The sequence below is a fragment of the Protopterus annectens genome, chromosome 2.part0 (genome assembly GCF_019279795.1).
Source record: "Protopterus annectens isolate FY-2018-M chromosome 2.part0, PAN1.0, whole genome shotgun sequence".
In the NCBI taxonomy this organism is placed as follows: Eukaryota; Metazoa; Chordata; order Ceratodontiformes; family Protopteridae; genus Protopterus; species Protopterus annectens.
Genome location: NC_056728.1, coordinates 779,927,311 through 779,955,049, shown reverse-complemented (window position 1 = coordinate 779,955,049; position 27,739 = coordinate 779,927,311). Strand labels below are relative to the sequence as shown.

Here is a 27,739-nt window from a genome sequence, read left to right as displayed (position 1 = left end):
AGAGGTGCTAGGGACGCGGTCCCATCAAGCAAGAATGAAGGCGAGATTGACAACTTAACATTGAGAAGTTATGTACCTACCATAACGTTCCATGTTAGTTGTCTTCTCTCGCCTTCTTTCTTGCTACCCTCCCTCCTTCCCCCAGGCCTGGACAGACCTTTCTCTCTACAGGGAAGTATGCTTCTGAAGACCATACAGTGCTGGTCCTCCTACCATCCTTCAGGCCTTTTTCTCTCCTTTCTTCCTTTTGGAAGTTATTTATGCTAGGTGCTATTGCCTATTGTCATCAAACGAGATCTGGGTACTTACCGCCTTGCATCATGGGATATGGGGCTGCCTCGAGCTGGTAAAAGTGACTCTCGAGCTTAGCAAGTGCCGAGTCGGAGCCGAGGATCGGCTCCGAACCCATCAAGCAAGAAAGAAGGCGAGAGAAGACAACTAACATGGAACGTTATGGTAGGTACATAACTTCTCATTAACTGTACAGAATGTTCTGGCAGCCTTCAGAGGCCTTATTCTTCCAGGACAACTATTGGTAAAGACAGAAAACACCACAGTTATGTGGTACATAAACAAGCAGGGGGGAACCCATTCCTACCCACTCTGCAGATTAGCCATGGCTCTCTGGAACACAGCCTTGAGCAACCAAGTGCACCTGCAAGCTCAGTTCCTGCCAGGCAAACTAAATTCACTGGCAGACGACTTAAACAGAAATCTAATGGACCCACACGAGTGGAAACTGGAACCCAAAATATTCAAGCTTTTGAGGCACAGATGGGGGCACCAAAGGTAGACCTCTTTGTTTCCCCTCAGAACTATCAATTGAGCAAGTATTGCACCAGAACTCCCCACAGCCAAGCTTGGAAAGTGAATGCCCTGTCCATTACCTGGGAAAGCCTCTCAATCTGTGCCTTTCCCCCTCTGCCCCTCCTCTCGAAGGTTCTACTAAAGATCAAACAGGACAAACCAAGGACAATCCTGATTGCACTAGACGGTCAGCATAGGGCATCTAAAAAAACTCCAGCTATACTCTGTCGCATATCGCCTGCTCGGAGGCGATCTCTGCTCAACATACAAGGCCATGTCAAACCCAGAGCTGTTGGACATGCTACACTTAAAGAAATCCCAATCCCTCAGAGCCACACGCTCCAGGGATCTAAGCCATGGTCATCACAATGAACAAAATATGCTGGAGGGATAGGTTCCTGACCCAGAGACTCCCAACAAGAAGAGAGTCTGAATGGCAGGTCCTTATGTCAGTGGAACCCTTCATTATCTTTCATGCGCACAGGGTTTCTCTCAGGACTAACCCATCATTTATGGCCGAGGTGGTATCTAGTGTGGCTTTAAACCAATCCATTAATTTGCCAACTTTTTCCCTAATCCACAGAATAAAGAGGAAAGGATCCTACACTCCCTGGACATGCACATGCAGCTTGGTTCTATCTGGACAGAACTAAGCCTTTCAAAAAATCTGACCAGCTGCTAGTCAGCTTTGCTGTGCAGGGGTAGAGGGCAAGGCCATTTCAAAGCAAACCATTTCTAAATGGATAGTACACTCCATCCATTTCTGCTACAAACACCATGGGAAACCTACCCCACAGGGGATCAGAACACATTCCACTAGGGCTACATAAACCTCTACAGCATTTCTCAGGGGAGTCCCTACCAGGGACATCCTGGAAGCTGCAACCTGGAGCTCTGTTCACACTTTCACCAAGCATTACCACTTACCTGTCTTTTCTAAATTCAGAGCTAGATTTGCCACAATAGTCTTACAGGGCCTGCTTGCCAGCCCTAATGCTTCTTAACTACCTCCACCCATCCTCAGCTTTGGGAATCAACCCAAATGTGATGACTGCAACAGTGAAACATGAAGAACATAGTACAGTTGTGTACACTTACCATAAATGTAGATGTTTGAGTGTATTCACTGTTGCAGTCCTGGTTACCCTCCCTCCATCCCCCTGACTTCTCTTTACTTCTACCTATCATTTTTTGTTTGGCATGTCTTACATTATTGGTATTTGCTTTTTGCTGGGGGTGTTCCATACCATGTAATTGCTTCCTGTTTTGCGGGCTCTTGACATCTGGGGCAAGAAAAAGTGATGTAATGATGTCGGCTGCATGTTTTATACCCCTGACGTCATGGAAGAAGCGACAGCATCCGAAGCAGAAATCCCAAGACTCTGGTATTCAGGCTGACTGAGGGCTAGCTGCAGGCAGATAACCCAAATGTGATGACTTGCAACAGTAAATACACTTGAACATCTAGATCTATGGTAAGTGTACATAACTGTACATTTTTTGTATGATTAAAAATTTTACTTGGGTGTGATTTTTGTATATCTGACCTTCCTTTCCCCTCTGTTTTCTTGTGTCCTTAACCTTTTCTTTCTATTTATTATTTTTGTTTTTTTGTACTATAAACCAACTTCTGCTACTGCTAAAATTTGAAACGTATTTTCTCTGTTTTTGTGTATTTTCACAGAATTTAGAAGATCTGGAAACTTACTGACTCTCTTTTTTTCCTTTGTAGGTTTTGATGTCTAGTTGTTCCCAGTGTCGGTCATGCGATGCTTTGGTATACGATGAAGAAATAGTGGCTGGATGGACAGCAGATGACTCAAATTTGAATACGTCTTGCCCTTTTTGTAAAAGCATATTCTTGCCTGTTCTTAACATTGAGTTTAAGGATTTGCGTGGCTCTGCAAGGTACCTGTTAAATCTAAAATGTCTGTTTAAATTAGTACAGCAGATGCTAAACTAAAATAGGCATCAAATGTAGATGGCTGGTTCTTGAGAAACCAACTGTGTGAATTACCATTTTCAGCTATTCTAATACCAGTTCATCCAAAGGGTTCACTGTAGAGGAGATTTCCCCTAATTCCCATGTTGCAGGCAGCCTTCCTGACTGTCAAGCCTTTCTATCGTTTGGGCCCACTTGTTCTTCTAAGTTGAATGCTTCATGGGTTTATATTCTTGTCACTGAAAGTGAAGATGAAGATAACTGAGGTGGTAGTTCCAACCTGAGGGGGGGTCTGGGGATTTTGTTTGCTTTGACTCCCTCCCATAGCGTGTTGTCATGTATGCCAGGCTGAGGTGGGCAAAGAGCAGTAGTCAGAGTTAGGGCCCTACCCTGAGCCCATAAAGTAACCATGTGTGGCCAGACCCCCCACCCCCATAAAAGGTCAGCATTCCGACTGAGCTCTGGCCACCATAAGAGCTCACAAAGGTCTATCCTACACACATTGTCCCCTCAAGGATAGGCGTACCCGTCCTCCTTGCCAGCATTAGGTGGCTGTGCTGTTGATCAAACTCAGGTCATCTGGACTATAGTTTGGCCTTTGTTCCCCTGTTTCACCAGGACATGTTGCAGTAATATCAAAGTTGATTATAAAAGTAGTCTAGGTAGTGGGGTGAAGTCCTCTACATGAGAAGTATAGAGGACTTTGCCCACTTAATAAAAACTCAGATAATTAAATGCAGTAATTGAATGCAGTCTCTAAGTTATTTTTATCAAGACTCTGCATTTGATGAATTTGATTTTTCATAACTAACAAGGGTCGTTTTTCAAATCTTGGGGATGTCATATTTGGGTGCCTGTTATCCCAAGTGCATTTAGTGCAGTAAAACTTGGGTGACAATTTTTTTTTTCAGGAGGTAGCCCCTCTTCATTTTCAAGACTAGCAGTGCATTTGAAAGATTAACAGTGTGTGCTTATCTTCCTTCTGTTTGAAGAAGAGAGGACAGACAGGGTGGAATGGGTGGAGAAGAGTGTCAGGAGTGATTTGTGACAGACAGGTACCAGTAAGAGTGAAAGAGAAGGTCTAGAAGAGGGTAGTGAGACCAGCTATCTTATATGGGTTGGAGACTGGCATTGACAAAAAGGCAAGAGTCAGAGCTGGACGTGGCAGAGTTAAAGACGTTAAGATTTGCACTGGGTCTGACGAGGATGGACAGGATTAGGAATAACTATATTAGTGGGTCATCTCAGGTTGGACGGTTTGGAGTAAAAGCCAGAGAGGCGAGATTGTGTTGGTTTGTACATGTGCTGAGGAGAGATGCTGGGTATATTGGGAAAAGGATGTTAAAGATGGAGGAAAAGAGGAAGGCCTAAGATTAGGTTTATGGATGTTGTGAGAGAGGACATGCAGGTGGTTGGTATGACAGAGCAACTAAGGATATGTTTGGAGAAATTTAAAAGATAATACAAAAAACGAGAATCTGGAAGCTCTTGTATATAGATATGGATAGTAAGGTACAAGTAGTGAAAATGATTTTAGTCCCTTAAGTTTTTTTGTACAGATCAGGCATATTTTTGTCAGCCAGGAGAGAAGTTATGGACAATAGTATAGATTTGAAGGAATTTTCTGGGATTGGAAGAGGGCAGTAGTCAAGTGTGATAAGTTGATTGTTCCAATAAAACAAGATGGCTTAGCATTACTTGATGTGAAGGAATATTTTACAGCTATGCAGTTAAGGTTCATGTACATAACACAAGCAGAAGGTTATAATTCAAAATGGAGAAGGATGATGAAGTAGAGGGCAATTCAAGAAAGAGACAGTGGCATTTGATTGCAGAGCCTTAAGGAGAATAATAGCAGTGTTACAGAAGGCACATTTGGAAAGAAATGAATATGTAAATTTGCCAAAGAAATTATTACAATATAGATATTCAGCAGAATGTCAGGGACAAAGGAAAAGGGAAATAATTATACTAATTGCTACAGGGTCTCCAATGGTGATAGAAGAAAAAGGGGAAAAAAAGACAATAATGGGAGATTTGTGGTAGTAAGGAGTTGTTGGCAAGGGAGGGGGAATACGCTGACAGGTATTTCTATTCTACCAGAAACCGAATATTATGTATTTAAAGTAACAAAAAATATTCTAAGAACTAAATCAGGACAACAATGGAGAAAGGAGATCTTGCCAGTAGAGTTGACTGCAAATAGGGGTACAGAAAAAATATATAATGGATCATTGGAGAAAGCTAGCAATGGAATTGAGGTATGTTTGACCAAATAACTAGAGAGGGAAAGGTAATAGAATGGGATGAGGCCAAGAAGACGTTTGTACTGCAGGTTAGAGACTGCCTTCCCTACAAGGGATTGATATCCGAGTGTAGACAAAGAGAAAGGGATAGGGGAATCTTAAGTGAAACACATGCTGTAGTAGAGTTTTAAAAGTTGAATCTAGAACAGAAGCTTCTGTTAAAGGGATCATTGGTAGGCCATATAACATTTTTAAGGTTAACTACAAAAATCAATCTGAAAAGATTAGAAAACATTGGGAAGAGACACTGGAAAATCAGTTTACAAGAGAACAATGGGAGAGAATGTATGTATGGGCTCCCAAGTATACAACAAAGTCCAGAAAGTGGAAGACTTTTGCTTGGAAGTGTTTGAATAGGTATTTTTATACCTTAAGCAGGTTTCAAAGAATTTAGACAGTAGATAGCAAACGTCGGGGGTGTGGTAGAAAAGAAAGTGGTAACTGTGGAAACATCTGTTTTGTGAGTGTAATGAGTTTGCAGATTTAAAAAATTCCCCACATAGTACTTTGTCAGAAATATTGGGTGAGCAAATGACTGCAACTAAAGAAATACTTTTTTTCTGAGCTGGGATGCAGGATCTGAATTGCTTAGACATAGTAAGGCCCCAAGTTTAATTTTGTTGACTGCCAAAAAACAATCACTAGAAAATGGAAATCAAAGTCTAAACCAACTATATTTGAAGTACTGAATATTATAAAAGAAACAAATGGATATTGTGGGAACAATAATGCACAACAATTTTGAGGCGCAAGAGAAGTGAGGTTTAAGGAAAGGCAGGAATTCAGCAATTTATGTAATTAGATTGATAGTTTCAAGGAAAGCAAAGATGTATGATGTGATGTTTGTTAATGTATGCTTGCCTATGTATTAAGTGGTAATTTAGTAAAGGTGTTATAAAGGGAAACATGCATAAGACAATGAGTAGGGACAGATTTGTCAAAAACAGCCTTCCCCTACTCTGGAACAAACATCCTCTCTGTGTTAAGCAGTGCGACACACTGTCTGCCATTTAAAAAGATGCGAGTAAGTGAATGGATTTTCATAAATTCATCCCTGGTATGACAAAGCCGGCCTTCCTTGAAAAGGGAGGCAAGGCCTAAGAGTGGATACTGGCAAGAAGGAAAAGGAGGAAATAGCCAAGCAGCACAGTTGCCTTGCAGCTCCCATGATCCTATGTATGCTTTTTAGTTGTGCATGGTGTTAAGATCACAGGCTGTGCCATTGTCCATTTTGTGTCAACCAAGTTGGATTCTGGATAAGTATGATACAAAAAAATTTGTGCATTAACTAATGTCCTTCTATTCACATGTTGCAGTATTCATAACAGTAGGGAGTTGCTGCCAGCAGCGCCACCTTCCGGCCAGTATATCAAAGTCTTCTCAGGGCCGTAAACTGATGTAGGGTATAAAACTGATGTCTGCACGCACCCTCCTCAGAATTTTCCTGCCACAGTGAACATTGGACTCCTGTTCACCTGTTCCGAAAGCAGATCACGTTTCAGATGACCATTAAAATTTCCAGATCGGACGACCATTTCTTCCTACCCATACAGATAATTGCCTGTTGAGTATTTTCATTGCCTTTGATTATTTTTATGTCAGCTAGAAAGGGGAAGTGTGCTTGTGGGAGACAAATTCCTCACAAGGACGCACATGAGAAGTGCGTGTTTTGCTTAGGTGAGGCCCACGACCAAACGTTCTGCCCCATTTGCAAATCTTTAGTTCCGAAAACCCTTCACAGCCGTCAAGGACCTAAAAGTATTTGAGGCCTGGGTTACCCTCTGCCCAAGGAAGCTCTGATGAACCCCCTTGATACTCCCAAGGAAGAAAGCACACGAGGAGTTACCTCAGTTCACCACCAGAGTCTCTCACCCCAGTCACAGATGTCAGTGAAGAGGAGGCCTCTCCATATTCCTTTCCAAAGGACTCCAAGTTCAGGGAGGTATTAGAAATAATGTGACAGAGGGGATCATGACCCAGTAACCCCACCTCCACAGCGAGAGAGAGAGAGAGAGCCTTAGGGAAGCCTGGAGGTCCTCTCCCCCAACCCATGAAAGGTTCCTCCCAAACAAATGAATACATTTCATTGGTACTAGAGCATGGAAGAAGCCAGATGCGGTTGAACCTATCCCGAGGAAACCTGCAAGACTACACCAGAATCCCAAGGATAGCCCACACTTGTAAACAAAAAGACTCTTTATATAGCCTTTATTGCAATGATGACATGTGCCATACGAAGCTGTAGAAGATGCCAAAGGCAAATATCCACCCAACAAAGACTCAAGGTGACAGATAAGCTCAGAAGGTAGGTCTTTGTCAAGTAACTTTCTCTTTGAGGACCATGAACTGCATGGCAATTATGGTTACTTTTTAGATAGATTTGGCAGACAAGACTTTTGAATTTCTGAAGCAGTTGCTTCTAGGAGATGCTTGTAAACTGTTGAAAGGTCAAATAATAACCATGAGCTTAGTTGCATACTCTTGATGCATCTCCTTCATGACCCCTGCAGATGGAGCAGCTCTGTGCCACAGGGTCTGACAATGCAATAAGAAAAGCTTAACTAGCTTGACCTAACTGAATTTGTGGAACACGTTAAAGCAACGTTTTAAAGCCCTGTTTAATGGTACCACTCTCTTTGGAGTGAAAGTTAGTCAGATTGCTACAATGTGAGGAAGAAGGCAAAACGGTCACAGCTGCTGAAGTGAAGTCCTTAACTCCTCAAAGTTATTCCCTGAGTAACAGGAAAGGAGGCAAGAATCTGTTACAGGAATTCTCAACAGCCCTAGCAACAGCAGTATTTTTACAGGAACTTCTGGTGTAGAGGAATTTCTCCAGTCATTGCTGCCCTAGAGACGGAAATGGGCAGTAGCTGTGGTTCTGTTCCCCTCTAAAAGTAAATGCAATGCCAGATTTAAAAATAAACCCTTTATGGAGGACCTCAGATATAAGTAGGCTATATAGTAACAGAAAAAGTATCATAGCAATTAAAAATAAGTTAACTCTTAAGATGTAAAAACAACTGCTAAACATAACAGGGAAATCCAGACCCTGATAATATCAACAAAAGCCAAATATGAGTTAACAAATAGCCACTCGGGCATAGGATATCCACAAAGTTTCAACTATGATAGCAACCTCAGACACAATACCCAGCACTGTACAGAGCTAATAGTAAATGATATGTACACTGACCGTGAGAACATAGCCAGTATGCTAGTTGACGTATCACCCACTCTCCCCTCCTATATTCCCAAGTCACATAATCAAATTTACACCTCCCTAAGTTCTCCCACAAACATGTCCTTAAGGCATTATCCAAAGCCATGAATACTACTTTGGACTTCCAAGATGACTGCACACTGATCAACTGGGTAATTTCAACTCTCCCAGTGAGTAAATAGAAACTGAGAAAAAGAGCTTTTAAAACTGTCAGAGTGGGCAGTATTTGGTCACTGGCAAGTAATTACACTGTCTGCTTGCCAGCAAATAAGAAATTTGGAGAACCTGAGAAAAAAATCAACCAGAAAAGTAGAAGAGAAGACTGTGGCTGGGGAGAATCCTGGAGATCTTCAGCAAAAAAGAAGTTCAAGTTGTAGGTTTAGTACAGAAAATGGCTTCCAGTAATTCAGAGGAAAAGATAAACACATTTAGAGGTGTTTAGTGAAACACTGGTTGAATGTATCTATTTAAATAATAAAAATACTGAAACAATAAAAGATATTTTAACTATTCAGATTAACTGATAGATTGCAAAATTCAGAGACCGAAATGAAAAAAAGGCTGGTTGAGTGGCTGAGTATAAGGCTTCTCAAGAAGAACTGTTTCAAAGATGGAATTAGAAGAACATGCATACAGGGAAAACCTCAGATTTTCTGCTATGCCTGAGAAACTGAAAGGAGCAGACTGTTTTAGAAAGGCACATAATGTGTAAGCTCTAAAACTCGCCATGAGAAAACAGCCAAAACTTGTGATCTGAAGTTGTTAATCTTCTTCCTATTCATCACTGATGGGTTCAGTTCCGAGCCCTCGGAACCGAGTCAGCCTGATACCAAGCTCGTGTACATGAAAAAATCTCGAGCTAAGCTGCTACCCACAATGCCCTTCTCACAGTTACCTCAGATGTTGTTTGCCGCACAGCCATATAGCAGCGTTTCACTGAGCTCTCCAGCTAAGTGTTGGATTTTTCAAAATTTACTGTGTTTTGTAAGTTTTTTCTCCTAAAACTCTTTTATATCTTGTTACCTTTAACCAGCTCTTTCCATGGGTATCCTCCTCTTACCATTGTTGGTAAATGCCCTTCTTTACCCTTGTGGTATTCTTAATACCATTGTTGGTATTTTTCTCTTCTCCTTCCTTTCTCTGTCTTTTTTGGATTGTTGAATCGATATACTGGATATGTCTGAAAAGAAAGGGACTTTGGGGTTTTAGCATTGCACTTCCTGCAATGATAAACTCCCAATAGTGACTTACATGATGATTGTGTATATTGTCTGTGAAGCCTTCCTGTCAGATTTGTGTCAGTTTTAGTCAGCGGATGCTGAATGAAAGAAAAAATTAACTTATTTTGAAAGGCCTGCTTTCTTCACCCTTTTCTGAGGCTCTTTCTGCATCAGAGGTCTCAACTCCTCCATCAAAGGACAAAAAAAGTCCTCATTCTGATCCCCCTTCACCAGCTGATGATAAGGGCAAGCCTTATAAACATAAGGCCCACAAGTCTTCCATGGAGCACAAGATCACCTCCTTGGCTCCGACCACCTTGGTTCCGAGTTCAGCTCCAGTGGTCTCTGCAGATATTTCAATGACTTCCATGTCAGCGACACCCTCAGCACCAACTGCTATGGCTCCAGGTGTGATTTTAGCTCCAGCCTTATTGCCTGCTATTACCTCGGCACCGACATCACCCATCTCCGTTCCAAGATCGGTACCGACCACTTCTTCGGAGCCGATAATGACTTCCACTCCAGCTATTTCCTCGGCTTGAGCCCTTTCTCGGCACTGATAGTTCCCCTTTTGCCTGTCTCGAAACTGGAATCCTCGGTGCCTTCGTTTCCTACACCACGGACCCAGTACTTCCCCGTCTTTGGATCCATTTTCAGGACAAGCCTTTAGCCCTTTTTTTGGACCAACCTGACTCCCCTTCAGGAGTGTCAGTAAGGTCCACCAGGAATCTATCTGAAATGGATGTGGTGCGCCTGTTCGATTAACTGTTGACAGCTAGAGGGATTACAAATTTTCTTAAAACCCATCTCACTCCTGGTTTTGGGTCCATTGCCCTCACGACTCCCACTTATTCTCCTCCCTTGGACCCTTCGGTTCTGAGGCCCATAGCTCTGATGTCTTTGGGGGGGATCCTTTCCTCGGCGTCGACAGTGACCTTCTATGAGGCTCCGAGGCCCATTTGGGTTTCAGTTCCTTTGGAACCACCACTTCCTCAATTTCCTGCTTGGGGGGTGGAACGGTACCAGTTTTTCATCGGTTCCATCTTTGGATCCGGGGGCAACACCCACCCCAGTTTTGCTTGAGGCTCCGTCCCCGGGAGCGGGCCTTGCGGAGCGGGGTGTGAACCCGGTTCCGAGATTGTCTTACTCGTTTCTGGACTCCCATTCCTCTTCAGGTCGGCCTGCCTTGTAGGTGATGGAAAGGGTGCTTGCTTCGGGAAGCGCTCCTCCTACATCGGACCTTCCCCCTGCTCCTTTTGAGCTGCAGCTGTTACAGGCCACCTCCCCAGGACACCGAGAGAGCAAGCCTCAGGAAATCCCTGTTTAGGGTAACCTCCCTTCTGAGTCTTTTTCAGACACTCCTGCTGAAGAACCACCTTGGAAATGGATGTGTAAGAGGAAACACACTCCCCGGAGGAGTCCCTCACTGAGGATACGGATTACGATGATGGGGAAGTGTCCCCACAATCACCCCCTGACGATGTCTTCTTTGGAGACATCCTGGAAATTTTGAGGCAGAGTGGTGACTGGAAGCCCTCCAACCCTTCCTCAGAGGAATCCGTATTCCTGCAGGCTTTCCGCTCTCGGCCCTCTACTTCTTGGGTGACCCCATCTGCCGATGAGTTAGTCCAGCTCATCGTGCAATGAGCATGGAAGAACCCTGATACCGTTGAGGCCATTCCCCGGAAATCAGACAAGGTACTTTCCCCTCCAGAGGGACAGCCCCATTGGTCTAGAGGCTTACCAGTAGATGCTATGGTGGTGGCGGCTGCCACAAAAAAGGACCTTGCGAAGGAAAGTCCTACTGTCCATCCACCCAACAGAGAGTCCTGGGCGGTGGACGGATTAGGGAAGTGAGTTTTTGCTTCAGCGACCTTTGCTGTCAGGTCTCTGAACTATTTGGTACATTTTACGAGGCTCCAAAGGGATCTCATCTCAGAACTTTCTAGAACCCTCGTGGGTCAAATTTCTGACAGGGCACGCAATAAAGTTGCTTCTCAGCTTGCTACCCTAGAGTCAATCTCCAACTCATCCATGAGGTTGTTGTCCCATGCGACCAAAGGGGTAGCTAGAGCTGCGGGTGCACATTTGTGACATCGCAGACTCCTTCAAGTCTTCCTTCTTGAACACCCCTATCAAACTGTCCACTTTGTTCAGTTCTAAAGTGAAGGGCACATTAGCCAGGTGCTAGCAGGACGGAAAAACCTTGTCTGCCGTTGGCCTATGTTTTTTACAAACCTCGGCGCTCTTTCTCCAGGAACCAGAGGAGTGGAAAGATATGGCACAAAAAATCTCAAGGCCCTTTCCGTAGTGCACGTGGTGAGGATTCCCCCAGAGGCAGAGGGGGTTCCAATAATTGAAGATGGCAGAGGGGGGGTCCCTGAAACCAGGACTCCAGGGATTCTTTGTCCAGATGACCTTATCAGTACTCCTGAAGCGCTGCCCGATTGCTTTCCTCTGGAAGCAGTCAGGGCTCAGTTTTCTCTATACCAAGCTGCCTGGCACTCTATTACAAACGATCAGTGGGTGCAGATAATAATTTCCAGAAGTTATTACATCCCTCTAATGTCTTACCCAAGACCCTCAAAATGCCTTCCCAGTGTTCCACCCAGTCAAAGGGAAGAAGCAGATTTAGAAATAAGAAAGCTGTGTCAAAAATGAGTCATCCAACAAGCCCCCCCAGACCAGAGCAGTTCCGGTTTTTACTCAAGATTCTTTTTGGTGCCAAAACAGACCGGGGACTGGAGACCCATTTTGGATCTCAGCCAACTAAACAAATCAGTAGTTTAGACCAAATTCCGTATGGTCATGATACAATCCATTCTCCCATATCTTCGGGAGGGTGTGTGGACGTGCTTGATAGACCTCCGGGATGCATGTTACCACATCAAAATGGACAAGCGCTCCAGGTGTCTCCTTCTCTTCTGGCTGGGAGCTAATCATTAGCAATTCAGTGCCCTGCCATTCGGTCTCTCAACGGCCCCCAGAGTGTTACGAAATGACTAGCAGTGGTAACAGCTCATCTGATACTTTAGGGATTCCAGGTATTTCCATATCTAGATGATTGGCTACTCTCCGCCCCCACCAAGCGCCTACTGGTCATGGCCCTCCGCTACACTCTAGCACTGGTGGAGTTCCTAGGCATCACAATACACTGGGAAAAATACAACCTTCATCCTACTCAACAATTGGAATTTATAAGAGCAGTATTCAATATTCAAACAAGCCAAGGTTCTCTTCCTCCTCACAAATTTAGAGATTAAGATTACAAGTACAAGTGATACTCCGTCGAAGGAAGGTATCTGCAAGAGAAGTTCTACAGGCTCTGGGGTCTATGGCGGCAGCCATTCCAATTGTCCCCCTGGCAAGATTGCATATGAGACTGTTACAGTGGCTCCTTTTGTCCCAGTGGGTATCCAGTCTCCATCCTCTAAACACAGATCCTCATCACCAATTCCTGCAAGCAAGATCTCTGGTGGATGAGAACAGACGAAAGCCTTTGGTGCCGTCCCTTCCAGACTCCACAACTCAATGCCACAGTGACCACGGGAGCTTCACTGATAGGGTGGGGGGTGGGGGGGCATTTCCAGGGAAAGACAGTTCAAGGCATGTGGTCCAGCTTGGAGGTCAAATTGCATATCAACGTCCTGGAGTTGAGCGGTGCTGTTAAAATTGCAGGCACTTCATCCGCTCCTTCTGTCGGGAATGATTGCAATCCAGTCGGGCAATATGTCTGCCGTCTGGTACATAAACAGGGAGGGACCAAATCCTACTCCCTATGTCCCGAGGCCATGAGAATTTGGCATTGGGTGATAGATTCCAACCGCTTTCTAATTGTAATGCATATCCTGGAGAGCTCCAACGTGATTGCAGACAGGCTGAGCAGATGCATCCTCCGTCCACACGAGTGGTCTGTCAACCCGAACGTGACAGCAGAAATTTTCAGCCGTTGGGGCCAGCCTTGCTGCGATCTTTTTGCTTCCCCTTCAGACAAAAAATGCAGCAGCTTACTTTGCCCTCTTTCCCCCAGACGGGGAATCACAAAGGGATGCTTTGACTCATGATTGGTCCCCAGGTCTCCTCTACACCTATCCTCCGATACCTTTGATACCCCTATTTCTAAAGAAAACGATTTGGTTGAGATGCAGTGTGATCCTCATATTCCCTTTCTGGCCTCGACAGTTGTGGTTTCCCTTCCTACGGCCTCACCTATTACAACCTCCTTGGATCCTAGACACTCGTCAGGATCTAATATCTTACCCACAAGGGCTGACTCCCCCAGATCTGTCCACTCTCAAGCTGACAGCTTGGTTTCTCCACTTCTGTTAGTCGCCAGGCAGGAAACCCTCTCCTCACCTGTCTGCGATATTATTCTGGCCTCCCATAAACCATCCACCAGAAAACTCTACAGAGACAAATGGAAAAATTTGCTATCTGGTCTAATAATCAGATGCTAGATCCTTTTTCAACTCCTACAGCTGCTGTACTTCAGTATCTTTCTGAGTTGTTTGACAATGGGGCATCAGTTTCTACTGTTCGAGTCCATTTAGCAGCTGTTTCCAATTTCCATAATGGTTCGGATGGCATTCCTCTTATCTTCACCCATCTTTGCAAGACCTTTCTCAAGGGAGTTTTGCATAGCAGACCTCCTATCAGGCAATCTGTAGATACATGGAATCTCTCTCTGGTTCTACAGTCTCTCTCTCTACCCTCCTTTGAGCCTGCTGCGACATGTGATCTTAAATTCCTGTCATGGAAATCTTCGTTTTTGGTAGTGGTCACATCAGCCAGACAAATATCCGAGTTACAAGCCTTATGCATCAAGAGACTGTATCTAATCTTCCATAAGGGCAGAGTATCCCTTTGTACTAACCCATCCTTTCTCCCCAAAGTGATGTCTGACTTCTCTGTTAATCAGTCCATTGAGCTCCCTGTGTTTTTCCCAAATTATTCTAACAAGGGAGAATACTTTCTACATTCATTGGACATACATAGTCCTGTTCAAGTAGAAACATAGTTGTCCAAGTCCTTCCGCAAGTCGGACCAACTTTTAACTTCCTTTTCTGGTCCAAGAATGGGATGTGCTGTCTCAAAAGTTACTTTATCAAAATGGCTCAGAGATTGTTTTACCTTTTCATACTCCCTTGCGAATGAATCTAAACCTGTTCAAATCAAAGCTCATTCAACTAGGGCCATTGCAACTTTGGTTGCTTTTCACTCCATTGCTTCCATGGATGACATTTGTGCAGCAGCCATTTGGGCTAAACCCCACACTTTCATCAAGCATTACAAATTGGATTTGGTCTCCAGGGGAAGAGCAGCCTTGAGCTCAATGGTTCTCAGGAATGTTCTATAAGGTTCTCCAAGTAGCTTGGGATTCTGTCCAATCAGTGATGAATAGGAAGAATATTAACAACTTCAGATAAAGAAGTTATGTCTTGCCATAACGTTCCATCTGAGTTGTTGATCTTATTCCAGTCATCACACCCTCCCACCATCCCCCACCAAAAGCTCCTGGTGGATCTTCTGGGTCCTTGTGGTGTTTCAGGGTTTCTGCGCAGAAATGGCTTCTGTTTTCTTCTATATGTTGCATGCAAACTCGATCTGCGGTAACTAGGAAAAGGCCATTGTGGGTTGCAGCTTAGCTCGAGAGTTTTTGGTGTACGCGAGCTTGGTATTAGGCTGACTCTGTTCCGAGGGCTCAGAACCGAACCCATCAGTGATGACTGGAAGAAGATCAACAACTCAGATGGAACATTATGGTAAGACATAACTTCTTTTTAGTAAAGCTGTAGTCATACCAGCAGAAAGATTTGATTCTAAGAAGTCTGTGGCAGAAAGGAAAAATACAGAACAATTGGAGAGTGTTTGTGAAAAATTATTCTTTGAATACTAGTTTATCCAACAAATAGTGAGTCAGCAAGCAGAAGGGAACTCTGCTTCTCATCCTTCTCACAACAAAGGCCATAGAGAGATTTTTGTCAATGAAGCATTTTCCATTCTTCCAAAGGAAAATGCTTGGGAGACATAAAGTGCAAGAGCTTACAAGCCTACCTGTTGCAAGAGGAGTGGTTTCCAGCTCTGAAATTAAATTCATTGGCCGTTTTGGGCTGATTTCTATCCCTTTCAACTTTCTGAGCTAAAAACCTGTGTTTGCATGGGTTTGCACTTGCTTTAGCTCAGCAGATCCGTTTTGGGCATCCTGCAGACTACTACAGCACAAGAAATGAGAGAGACTTTTTTCTGATTCCAAGTACCTTTTTGGCTTTATCTTACCTGTTTTTACTTATCGCACTTTAAAATGCCGTTTTTACTGTGGTTCTGTTGCATTTCTGTTGCATTTTACTGTTAAATCATTTTACTGTGTGTGCACTTGATTTATCTGCTTAAAAGTTAAAAATGTAAACAGTATTTAGTTCTGTATGCATCACACTCAAGTGTGACCGCCTTTTTTGAGCATTGTTACTGTTTAAATTGCTTTTTGCTGCTTTATTTCATAAAAAAACAACAAAAAAAATAATATCTGTACTGCTCGTTTCCTGCCCTTACCTATACTAGAATAGTCCTGATCCCAGATCTGCTGATTTCTGGACTTAAGTCTGTGTTTCTAAGTGGTCCAGTCTTTGTTGTGGTAGTGGGAGGTCTTTCTGTTCATCAGTGAGAGTTGTAAGCATTGGAACATCCTACCTGTCGCAAGAGGATTGGTTTCCAGCTTTGAAGTTAACCTCATTGGACGTTTTGGACTAAGTTCTATCCCTTTCAACTTTCTGAGTTAAATCCCATGTTTGTGTCGGTTTGCGCTTGTTTTAGCTCAGTGGATCATGTTTGTGTGTTCTGCAGACTACTACAGCACCAGAAATGGGAAGGAGAGACTGTTTGCTGATTCCAAGTACCTTTTTGCCTTTGTCTTACCGGTTTTTGCTTATCGCACTTTAAAAAGATGTTTTTACTGTGGTTCTGTTGTATTTTGCTGCATTTTACTGTTAAATTATTTTGCTGTGTGTGCACTTGATTTATCTGCTTCAAAGTTAAAAATTTAAACTGCATTTAGTTCTTTAAGGGTCACACTCAAGTGCGACAACCTTTTCTGAGCATTGTTACTGTTTAAATTGCTTTTTGCTGCTTAATTTCATAATATCAAAAAAAAAAAAAAAGAAACAAAAAATTACTCTCTGTACTGGTCGTTTCCTGCCCTTTCCTATAAAAGAATAGTCCAGATCCCAGATCTGCTGGTTTCAGGTCTTTAGTCTGTGTTTGAGTGGTCCAGACCTTGTGGTAGTGGGTGGTGCTTTCTGCTTATCAGTGAGAGTGGTAAGCATTGAAATAGCCTACCTGTCGCAAGAGGAGTGGTTTCCAGCTATGAAATTATCCTTATTGGCCGTTTTATGCTGATTTCTATCCCTTTCAAATTTGAGTTAAAAACCTGTGTTTGCGCGAATTTGCACATTGCACTGCGCCGCTTAGCTAGGGTTAAACTATTCCCGGCGCCATAAAGTCTGCTTTTCAGTTTTTCCTTTAAAACTAGCTAGATTTTTAATTTTAGCACTTAAATCTGCTTTTTCGTGCTCAGCACTGGTTAAAGAACTGTCGTAAGCACTAAACAACTTGCACATTACTATAGCACTCAACCTTCCTCATTACCTACAGGATAACAGTTTTTTTGTACTCCTCTTCCTCAGTTGCTTAATAGGAAACAGCTCTAGTACTTACTTCCCTCACTGTCTAGAGGAGAATAGTGATTATCCAGGCATGTCCAAGGGACGGCTCTCTGTGTTCTCTTACCCAGGCATGTCCAAGGGATGGCTCCCTGTGTTCTCTTACCCAGGCATGTCCAAGGGACGGCTCCCGGTGTTCTCTCCTGTCTACCTGATGAATCTGGGCATCTTGGGGCAATGCAGCAATTGCCTCATGTACACTGACAACCCTCTCCTGCTACCACCCAACACTACAACCTGTGAGAGATGCATTTAGCTAGCCAAACTGGAGGTGAAGCCTCTCTCAAAACAAGACCGAACTTGTCAGTCAAGAGGAGAAGGTAAACACTTGCACCACACCGCACTCTTCACATAGTCCCACTAAACCTACACCACCAAAACCCACACACAGAAAAACAAAAACATTCTCAGAGGCTCTCAGTAATAATCTGCCGAAGCAACAGAGACCTCCAAAGCAGAAAAGCAAGCAACCTCCACCCCCCCCAACACAGCCCAAAAGACACACAACCCACAGACTCAGTGTGCCACTCAACCACAGCCCATAAGGCAAAACAAAGTACCCAACACATTAGTTATAGGTGACTTTATAGTCAGGCACACTGATGTTCCACTCACCAGACTAGACAAGGAATAGGTTACTGTTAGCTGCCTGTCGGGTGCCAGGATCCACCACACACTCGGGTCACTCCACAACAAGTACAAATATGACTCGGTCGTTGTGCATGTTGGTGTGAACGACCTGAGACGTACCTTCCTGGACTATGTGAAAAAAGACATGGAAGAGTTCTCCATTTTTGCAATCCAGGCAGGTATGATCCTAGCCCCGAGTAGCATCCTACCTTCGCTCAGAATGATACCACAGTACAAGGATAAAATGGTTGACTTCAACAATTGGCTAAGCTTCTGGTGTCATTCTAAGGGGATCCAGTATCTGTTTGCCTGGAATGACATGGTCAACAGGCCTCGATGCTTTGACAGAGATGGCCTGCACCCTGTCGCCCCTGGGATTCTGGATACTGGCTAAGGTTCTTGCCCACCACCATAACAGGTGCAGTAAATAAAAAACTAAGGGCAATACTACTCATTGCTAGAAGTCTAAACCTCAAAATGCACTTACTCGAGGCACTCTTTAAAATGGAGAACATTGATATCTGTGCAGTGACTGAAACCTGTTTCAAGGCTCCAGGAAGTACCCCTGCATTACCAGGCTATAACTCATACCACACCTTTCGGCCATCTAACCCGGACCGGAACACCAAAGGCGGAGGTGTGTCCATATTCATTAAGACTATCCACACGTCCAGACTAGTTGCCCAACATAATGCATCCGAAACTATCCAAATGCAACTAACTCTGGGCAAAACTGCAATCCATATTGTAGCTTGCTACAGATCTCCCACCATGCTACAGGACTCCCACTCCTCTTTTCTTGATATCCTGGAAGATATTAGTGTTCAACCAAACACCCTAATAATAGGCAATTTCAACTACCCCACCATTAACTGGAAAAACGTCTCCTGCACCAATTCCTTCACTCAGTGCTTCCTATAATTCATAAACTACAATGCCCTGGATCAACCTATCCACGCCCCCACCAGGGGCAGCAGTGTCCTAGACCTAGTCATTACCAACATGAGTGGCCAGTGTTCCGCACCTGAAGTCAACTCCTCGTTGGTCAGATCCGACCATAAGCTAATCACCGTACATATTCACATCCTGCCCCCACCCCCCATTAAGGAAACCACTGTAAAAAATTTCTCCAAAGCCAACTTCATGCTTCTTAAGACAGAAGTGCCAATCTTTACGACACCCATGCCGATGGACAGTGCAGTTATGACTGCCAAATCGTACACGGATGCACTGTATAAGCACTTACACGAGTGCATGAATCGTGGTATCCTTAACAGAACCAAGACGCTATCTTCCAAAAAAGGAAGCCAATCTGGTGGTCCCCTGCTATAAACACACTCTACAACAGAAGGAAGAAACTGTTGCAAAAAAGAGTAAAAACCCATGAGTGGAGGAGCTCCCTGGTCAGCCTCAGTAAGAAGCTGAGATCCCTCAAAAAATCCTCCAAAGCTAGCTATGAAAACATGATTGCCACAGATTCTAAGGACACCCACAAAGCATTCTATAGCTATGTCAAGAATCTCAATGGCAACACCCAGATCTGTTCTGAGTTGCAGCACAATGGCCAAAAAAATCACATAACCAACTGCTGTCGCCAACATCCTGGCTGATAGGTTCAGTGCCAACTTTACCCCCCCCCCCTCACCCCCTAAAGGGCCCATGTCCATACCAGAAGAACGTATACTCCCCCTGAAATCACAACTGAGCAGGTAAAAACTGCACTCTCCAAAGCCAAGAACACAGCATCCATGGGACTGGACAGCATCCCAGGCTGCATTCTACACAAACTTCAGAACGAACTGGCTCCCCACCTAAGCACCATGTTCAGTCATAGCCTCAAGTCAGGTTTTGTACCCGCTGAATGGCTCACAGCAACAGTTATACTACTCCAGAAAGGGGGAGCCACCATGGCCCTGGGAACTATCGCCCTATTAGCTTGACGAGCCTGGTCTCCTAGGCCATGGAATGCATCCTCATAGAACTCGTAAACAAAGACATTGGTAACCTCCAAACTCTAGACCCCACCCAGTTCGGGTTTGTGAAAGGCAGATCATGCCTCCTGAACCTGATCGACTTCTTTGAAACATTCACCAAAGCCATAGACGAGGGTAAGGCAGTTCACACAGCCTATCTTGACCTCGTCAAGGCTTTTGACACAATCCCCAGCTCACTAAACTGGGTATAAATTTATACATCACAAGATGGGTTGCCAGCTGGCTCACTAACAGAACCCACACTGTAAAAGTTGCAGACTCCAATTCTGAGTTCAAACCATTGACTAGTGGAGTACCATAGGCTTCAGTCTTGGGTCCTGTCCTGTTTGGTATCTACTTCTCTGAAGTACGAGCTAACACAGAGGGCCTCTGGCTGACAAAGTTTGCAGATGAATGCAAATTGGGTGCCATAGTCAAGTCCCCAAACGACGTAGACATCCTACAGGAGGGCCTCACTGAAACAGATGCCTGGTGTCAGAGCCATGACCTAAAGCTCAATGCCAAAAAGTGTGTTGTCATCCCCTTTGGTAAAAACTCTGTACCCAAGAAATACCACTTGGGTGGCAGTCCAGTTAACACTGAAGGTGTGGTGAGAAACCTTGGGACTCAGGTGGACAGTAAGTAGTCTCTCCTTTGATAATCACATTGTCACAGCAGTCAGAAAATCCTTCTACGTGGTACACCTCATCACAAAAGGGTTCTCATCCAGGAAAAAAAAGAGGTAATTGTTCCCCTCTACTGGGCTCACATTAGACCCGTTATCGAGTACAACACCCTCTTTGGAATGTACCTCACAAGACTTCTGCAACAGCTGGAAAGGCCGTAGAAGTCCCTCACAAAGAGGATTACGGGACTCAAACAGATGCCCTATGCTGACTGTCTCAAAAAACTCCAGCTTTAATCCGAGGTGATCTCTGCCTAACATACAAAGCTATGTCAAACCCAGAGCTGTTGGACATCCTGCACCTAAAGAAATTCCAATCCGTCTGAGATACATGCTCTAGGGACCTAAACCTTGTCACCACAATAAACAGAACATGTTGGAGGGATAGATTCCTGTCAGAGACTTCCCATACTCTGGAACAAGCCTATGTATGTTGAGCAGAGTTCCTCATTAGCACTCTTCAAGAAAACTCTTGATGAATGGATGGTAAATAGGAAATTCACTCCAGGGATAACTTCTGTGGCTATGCTCGACAGGGGCACAGGAAAATAAGGTGTGAAAGCCACAACCTCATTGGCTAGGCTTACATAGGCCCTTGGGCCGATAGCCTAGTACCTACCTAAGAACCTTATAATCAGGAGTACCTTGGTCTTGAACCAGAGACTGTGCTGGGAGGTAGAGATAATGAAGACCAACAACACTGAACTTTTTGCATACTTGAGACACTGTAAAGCATCAGTTTCACTGGATATAGGAATACATATGTGAAATATGATTTTACAAGAAGTAGTAGTTAGAATTTTGTTTTTCTTAAACTTGTGGATGAACTGTAGATCATGTATCCACCTTTAAGTCATTCATGTTTAGAAGTGCACTGATGAGAAAAATGTAACTGTAACTAAATGTTTTTGTTCGTAATGTTTGTATAAAAGCTTTCATGGTGTAAATTGCATTTTGTATTATAAAGCAGCTTTGTATAGTATATATTTGGGTATTTTTAAACATCAGGTAGTAAGAGTTTTATCAGTGACTACTGTATATGTTAAAATGTTAAAGCAATCAATTTTTTTTAGTTGTAAATTATGTAGGCTTTACATCAGTAACGATAAAAAGGCTGGTCAGAAACAAGTTGCATTTAATACAGTGTGATCTTGGGCTGCTGGGTTGGGGTGTAAATGTGTATTGATATGTGTAGAATTAAGATAGTGATCTCCACCATGTTTTACATTGATGTTTAAAGTCCTTGGTTTAAGCTGTAAAAAGTTTTTTTAAGCAAACAAGTTTGTAAAATAAGACATGATGAAAGACATGGGAAGTGGTAAGATGTCCTTCATGGATGCATCTGCAGTCATAACAAGTGGGTTGTCCTGTCGTCAGGCAGCCCTGCAGTCGGCCGGATTCCAAAGTCCGGGTCCGGCTTCGGCTGATGTCGCACTCCACCCGTCGTCATCTCTGTTGGTCTTCGGGTATAAAAGCATCAGCCGACGCCATTTTCCTCAGTCTTTCTTGCCGCGTGGCGCCCGAAGCAGAAGCTGTTCGCAAGTGCCGGTCGGTCGGATCCAGAGATTACTTCTACCGAATACTACTTCGAAGACTTCTAAAGCTAAGTACCCCGTTGGGGACTCTTTCTTGCCTCAGCCGATGTCAGAAAAAGTTAACAATTGTTTAACCTGTGGGAAACAAATACCTCATAAAGATTTCCACTCTTACTGTCTGCCTTGTTTAGGCCCAGCCCACGACGTAGCAGCCTGTTCGGCCTGTGCCTCTTTCAACCGACAAACGCTTAGGCGTCGGTCGGAGTTTGCAGAACAGTTTTTCGGTTCTGATTTTGCGTACATTATGCCGTCGGATCCTCCGACTACCCAATCTACCAAAAACGCAAGATAAAGACCGACACTCGCGGTCCGCGGTTACGGCCGAAACCACGGAAAAGCAAACGCGAGTGTCTCGGTTACGGCCGAAACCGAGAAAACTGATCAAAGTACAGCTGAACCTATTCTTACAACTGAGGCCCCTGCTACAACTCTTGAATCGACCTCAGAAATTTTACCCACTACGGTGGTTGACTTATCAGACACCATCCCCTTGGATGTCTCTACCCCAGCACGTGGTGCTGCTAGGCCTCCAGCAGCCATGTCCATTAAGGCCTTCGCCAGGGCTAAAGCAGCCAAGACTACTAAAACAGTGCCTGTTAACCCCCCACATCCAGGCCCTCTTCTAGTTCTCAAATGCTTTCTTTGGCAGAAGATTTAATTTCTTTAATTAGAGGATCTCAATCTCACCCAGACAGGGCCTCTCAGCCCCAGAGAAGAGACCTAGGGCAGAGCCCTGAGGCAGGGTCTTCTGATGATTCTGCTGATGAATCAGACATAACTGACCAGCCAGAGGCTCCTTCTCCAATTTTGAAGATTCTGATGCTGAAGAATCCATTCCAGCTGCTTCCCCACCAGAAGAATTCTCCTTTGGGGAAACCTTGCATGCCATGCGAGAACAGTTCCAATGGCAGCAACAGGATTTTTCAGACTCCAGAAAAAGACTTAGGACCTTTCTGCACCTCCCACAGCACAGGCCCTTAGCTATACCGCCTGTTCTCTGCGTGGTGGAGGGTGCGTTCAATGATGTTTGCTTCGCTCGAGATTCTTTAGCACCAGCCCCTGCCAAACCAGACAGATTTTACAGGGTGCCAGATACTCATCACCACCTTTACAAGGCCCCACTTGCAGACCCAGAAACTATATCCCAGGGTCCCAAGGCAGTAGCCGCGACCACAGCTAAAAATCCTATTCCTTCTGAAAGGGAAGCAAGGTCATTAGACAGATGGGGTAAAAAGGTCTACACTTCAGCTACTCTCTCAGCTAGAGCTTTAAACTGTCAGTTTCACATGATGCAATACCAAGAGTTTATGCTTGATCAGTTAACTAAAAAACTAACCACTGATGAATCTCTTGATAAGAAATATGTATTAGAGATGGTAAATAACATACAACAGGTTAGCAACCATTCCTTAAAATGTGGCTATGATGCACTGGAGGCTTCATTTAGATCAGCCATGACAGGCACAGTGATAAGAAGGCATGCATGGCTAAAGGAACAAGCTTTACCGGATCATGTTAAAGCTAAGTTGCTAGATGCTCCTATGGACAAGACAAGTTTGTTTGGTACACCTGCCCAGCAGGTTATGAAGAAAATGGAAGAAAAGGCAAAATCTGTTCAAACTGTTAAAGATTTCTTGCAGGTTCAACCCCAAGGTTTAGCAGGAACTGGCCTGCCAAAATTGGTCCTTTCCTGACTCCACAAAATTTCAAAGGGGCAGGAATAGACGTTCCAGAGGCAGAAACCAATCCAGAGGAGGTGCCTACAGAGGACGACAGTGGCAAGGTAACAACAGAGGCACAGACACAGCCACTGCCACTACATCAGCACAACCACAGTGACTTAATCCTAAATCCGCCTACCAGGGAACAAATAGCAGCTCCTCTAGGCGGAAAGTTAACCTTATTTTCAAAGAACTGGCACTACATAACAAAAGACAAGTGGATTTTACAAACCATAGATCAAGGTTACCGGTTTCACTTCCACACTTTACCACTCAAAAGAGGAATGCCAAATCTACCTCCAAATCAAAAAACAGAGGCTCTACGCCAGATAATGGAGTTAGCAAACATGAGAGCTGTGGAAAGAGTGCCAACAGCAGAACAAGGAAAGGGGTTCTATTCCAGACTATTCCTAGTTCCAAGAAAGGAAAAAAGTTGGAGACCAATTCTTGACCTGTCCACCTTAAATACATACATCATTGTCCCAAAATTCAAAATGCTGACCCTACAGCAACTTCTTCCCATGCTGGGCAAGGAGTCTTGGCTGGTAACTCTAGATCTCAAGGAGGCATACCTGCACGTCCCCATTCGACCAATCTGCAGAAGATACCTCAGATTTCTTGCAGGATCAGAGCACTATCAATTCTCAGCATTGCCCTTTGGCTTATCTACTGCCCAGAGTATTCACAAAATGCCTGGCATCAGTAATCGCCCATTGCAGACTACAGGGAATTCAAATTTACCCATACCTGGACGACTGCCTGCTACAAGGGGACAACAAAAGCAAGCTGACAACAGATTTACAAAGGGTCATTTACTTGCTACAAGGACTGGGATACACAGTCAATTTACAAAAGTCAAGGCTGATACCATCCCAAACAAGGACATTCTTGGGCGCGGAATTGGACACAGTACAACAAATGGCATTCCTGACTACAGAAAAACAAAAGAACTTCCTCTTTACTTCTTGGCACTAACAAAACTGAACAAGTTAACAGCAAGAAAAGTTCTGCAGGCCTTGGGCTTCATGGCATCATGCATAATCTTGGTCCCATTTGCCAGACTACATATGAGGAAACTACAGTGGTACCTAAAGAATTTATGGTCCCAACACAGACACAGTCTAGAAACAGAAATCCCACTAATTCCATGCTTAAAACAGGAGTTCCTATGGTGGGCTCAGGCATGCCAGTCAAACCCAGGCCTACCCTTTCGCAGATGTCAACCAAGCCAGACCATCACAACAGACGCTTCAGACCTAGGATGGGGGCCCACATGCTGGACAAATGCGTGCAAGGATTGTGGACACAGGATCAACTTCACCTGCACATCAATCTAAAAGAAATGCTGGCAGTAAAACTGGCAATCCAAAAGTTCAAACCATTTCTCAAAGAGGGCCAGTTGATGATAAGGACAGACAACACCACAGTCATGTGGTACATCAACAAACAGGGAGGCACTCATTCATACCCCTATGCAGAATGACCTTGGAGCTGTGGACCCTGGCACTCAGCTACAACATTCAGTTACAGGCAATATTTGTACCGGGAAAGACAATACTCTAGCAGACATATTAAGCAGAACCACTCGGATGCCCACGAATGGAAGCTGCACCCGGACATCTTCAAGACCATCTCAAAGAAATGGGGAATGCCACAGATAGACCTATTCGCATCACCTCTCAATCACCAGCTCAAATAATTCTGCACAAGGACATTCCACCCACTAGCATGGAAAGTGGACTCACTCTCCTTCAACTGGAAAGGCCTAACAGCATATGCATTCCCACCTCTTCCTTTGATACACAAGGTACTACTAAAAATCAAGGAAGAACGTCCAAGGATAATCCTGATAGCTCCAAACTGGCCAAGACAACACTGGTACCCACTACTGAAGAGCATGTCTCGAACAATATGTGGCCAATACCCTGATGCCTTTGATGTTAACTCAGAACAACTACAGCATCATACATCCAAACCTAAAACGCTGCAACTGACTGCATGGAACATCACATAGCAGCAGCTAATCCAGAACTTTCCCAAAGAGTTAAAGACATTATTCTTGAAGCACGCAGACCTTCAACAAGAAGGAACTATGCTGGAAAATGGAAAAGGTTTGTCATTTGGAGTGCGGAAAGAGGAAAAGATGTGTCAAACATAGATATGCCTAACATTCTGGAGTATCTGGCGAACTTCTTCATTCAGGCCTGTCCTACTCCTCCATCAAGATACATGCATCAGCTATTTCAGCAGAATACAGCTTTGATCCACCTGTTTTTCGCACCCTTTGCTCAGGCAGTTCCTCAGAGGAATCAAGAATGTAAAACCTCCAAGGAAACCACCATTACCAGCTTGGGATTTAAACTTTGTGCTAGAAAAGTTGACACTATCACCCTTTGAACCAGCAGCAACAGCAGACCTACAACACCTGTCATGGAAAACTGCTTTCCTACTGGCAATTACTTCAGCAAGGAGGGTTTCAGAACTACAGGCCTTAATGGCAGTGCAACCCTTCCTAATCTTCCACCAAGATAGAGTGTCCATGAGGACTAATCCTACATTTATGCCCAAGGTGGTATCCAGAGTGTCTTTAAACCAGGCAATCCACCTACCTACCTTCTTTCCCAACCCACAAAACAGAGGGAAAGAATACTGCATACCTTGGATGTACATAGACAGCTACGCTACTACTTGGACAGAACAAAAATAGCAGAAAGACTGACCAACTTTTGTAGCCTATGCAACAGGAAGGGAAGGAAAAGCTATTTCCAAACAGACAATCTCCAAATGGATAGGAAATTGCATACGATGCTGTTACTCCTTCCATGGAAAACCAATTCCACAGAACATAAGACCTCATTCTACAAGGGCAACAGCCACTACCACAGCCTTCTTACGAGGAGTGGCAACCAAAGACATTATTGAGGCTACTTGGACCTCCGTGCATACATTTGCCAAGCATTATAATTTGCCTCTATATTCCAGATCCCGAGCAGGGTTTGCCACTGCTGTACTGCAAGGGATCCTAAACACACCATAATCTACTTTTATCCTCCTCCTAGTTGGCTATGGTATTCTACCCACTTGTTATGACTGCAGATGCATCCATGAAGGACATAGTACAGTTTTGTACCTACCATAAATGTAGATGTCCGAACTGGATAGCATCTGCAGTCAGGATTACCCTCCCTCCTTCCCCTCTGTGGTACTCCTAGGGTGTTTACCCTCCTAATAGCTAGCTGTTGGGGGGGAGTCTTTTATGGTGTATTTGTTTGTATATATGTACATACATGCTTATTGTTGTGTTTACCTCTATCTATTTGGAAACATTGGCATCTATCCAAATTTTAGCCTGCAAGAGGGCTACTGGCATCTGGGGCAAGAAACACTGAGGAAAATGGCGTCGGCTGATGCTTTTATACCCGAAGACCAACAGAGATGACGACGGGTGGAGTGCGACATCAGCCGAAGCCGGACCCGGACTTTGGAATCCGGCCGACTGCAGGGCTGCCTGACGACAGGACAACCCACTTGTTATGACTGCAGATGCTATCCAGTTCGGACATCTACATTTATGGTAGGTACAAAACTGTACTTTTCTTGCGTCTGCAACGTTATTATTTTCCATTAGAAAACACTTTCTGTAGAATACAAGAAGTATAGAAATGCAGGTGGTTTGTCATTAGAAAGTCTATACATTGTGTTCTAAGGTACATTTACAATTTGATGCATTTGGAAGGTTGTTAGTTGTTTTTTCCCCCTCATTGCTGACTGTTTTTACTTGGAGATTAACTGTATGCAGGCATTTAATCTTGAGAGTTCTGAGCATACCTCTCATCTGGTCCACATTTTTGTAGACAGTCCAGGTTTTTGCCTAATATTTTTGGTCCATTCCTCATAAAATTTATGGTTGTCTGGCAAATCATTG

The 27,739-nt window shown here is 44.1% G+C and overlaps 1 protein-coding gene across 1 annotated transcript in view; it reads left to right on the top strand.

The window, feature by feature from the left end:
* Positions 1 to 27,739, top strand: part of DENND4C (DENN domain containing 4C) — a 2,492,302-nt gene that overhangs the window by 1,874,315 nt on the left and 590,248 nt on the right. The window contains exon 23 of the mRNA XM_044061083.1: positions 2,540 to 2,715. Coding sequence (XP_043917018.1) covers positions 2,540 to 2,715 — 176 coding nt within the window. The remainder of the gene's footprint in view (positions 1 to 2,539; positions 2,716 to 27,739) is intronic.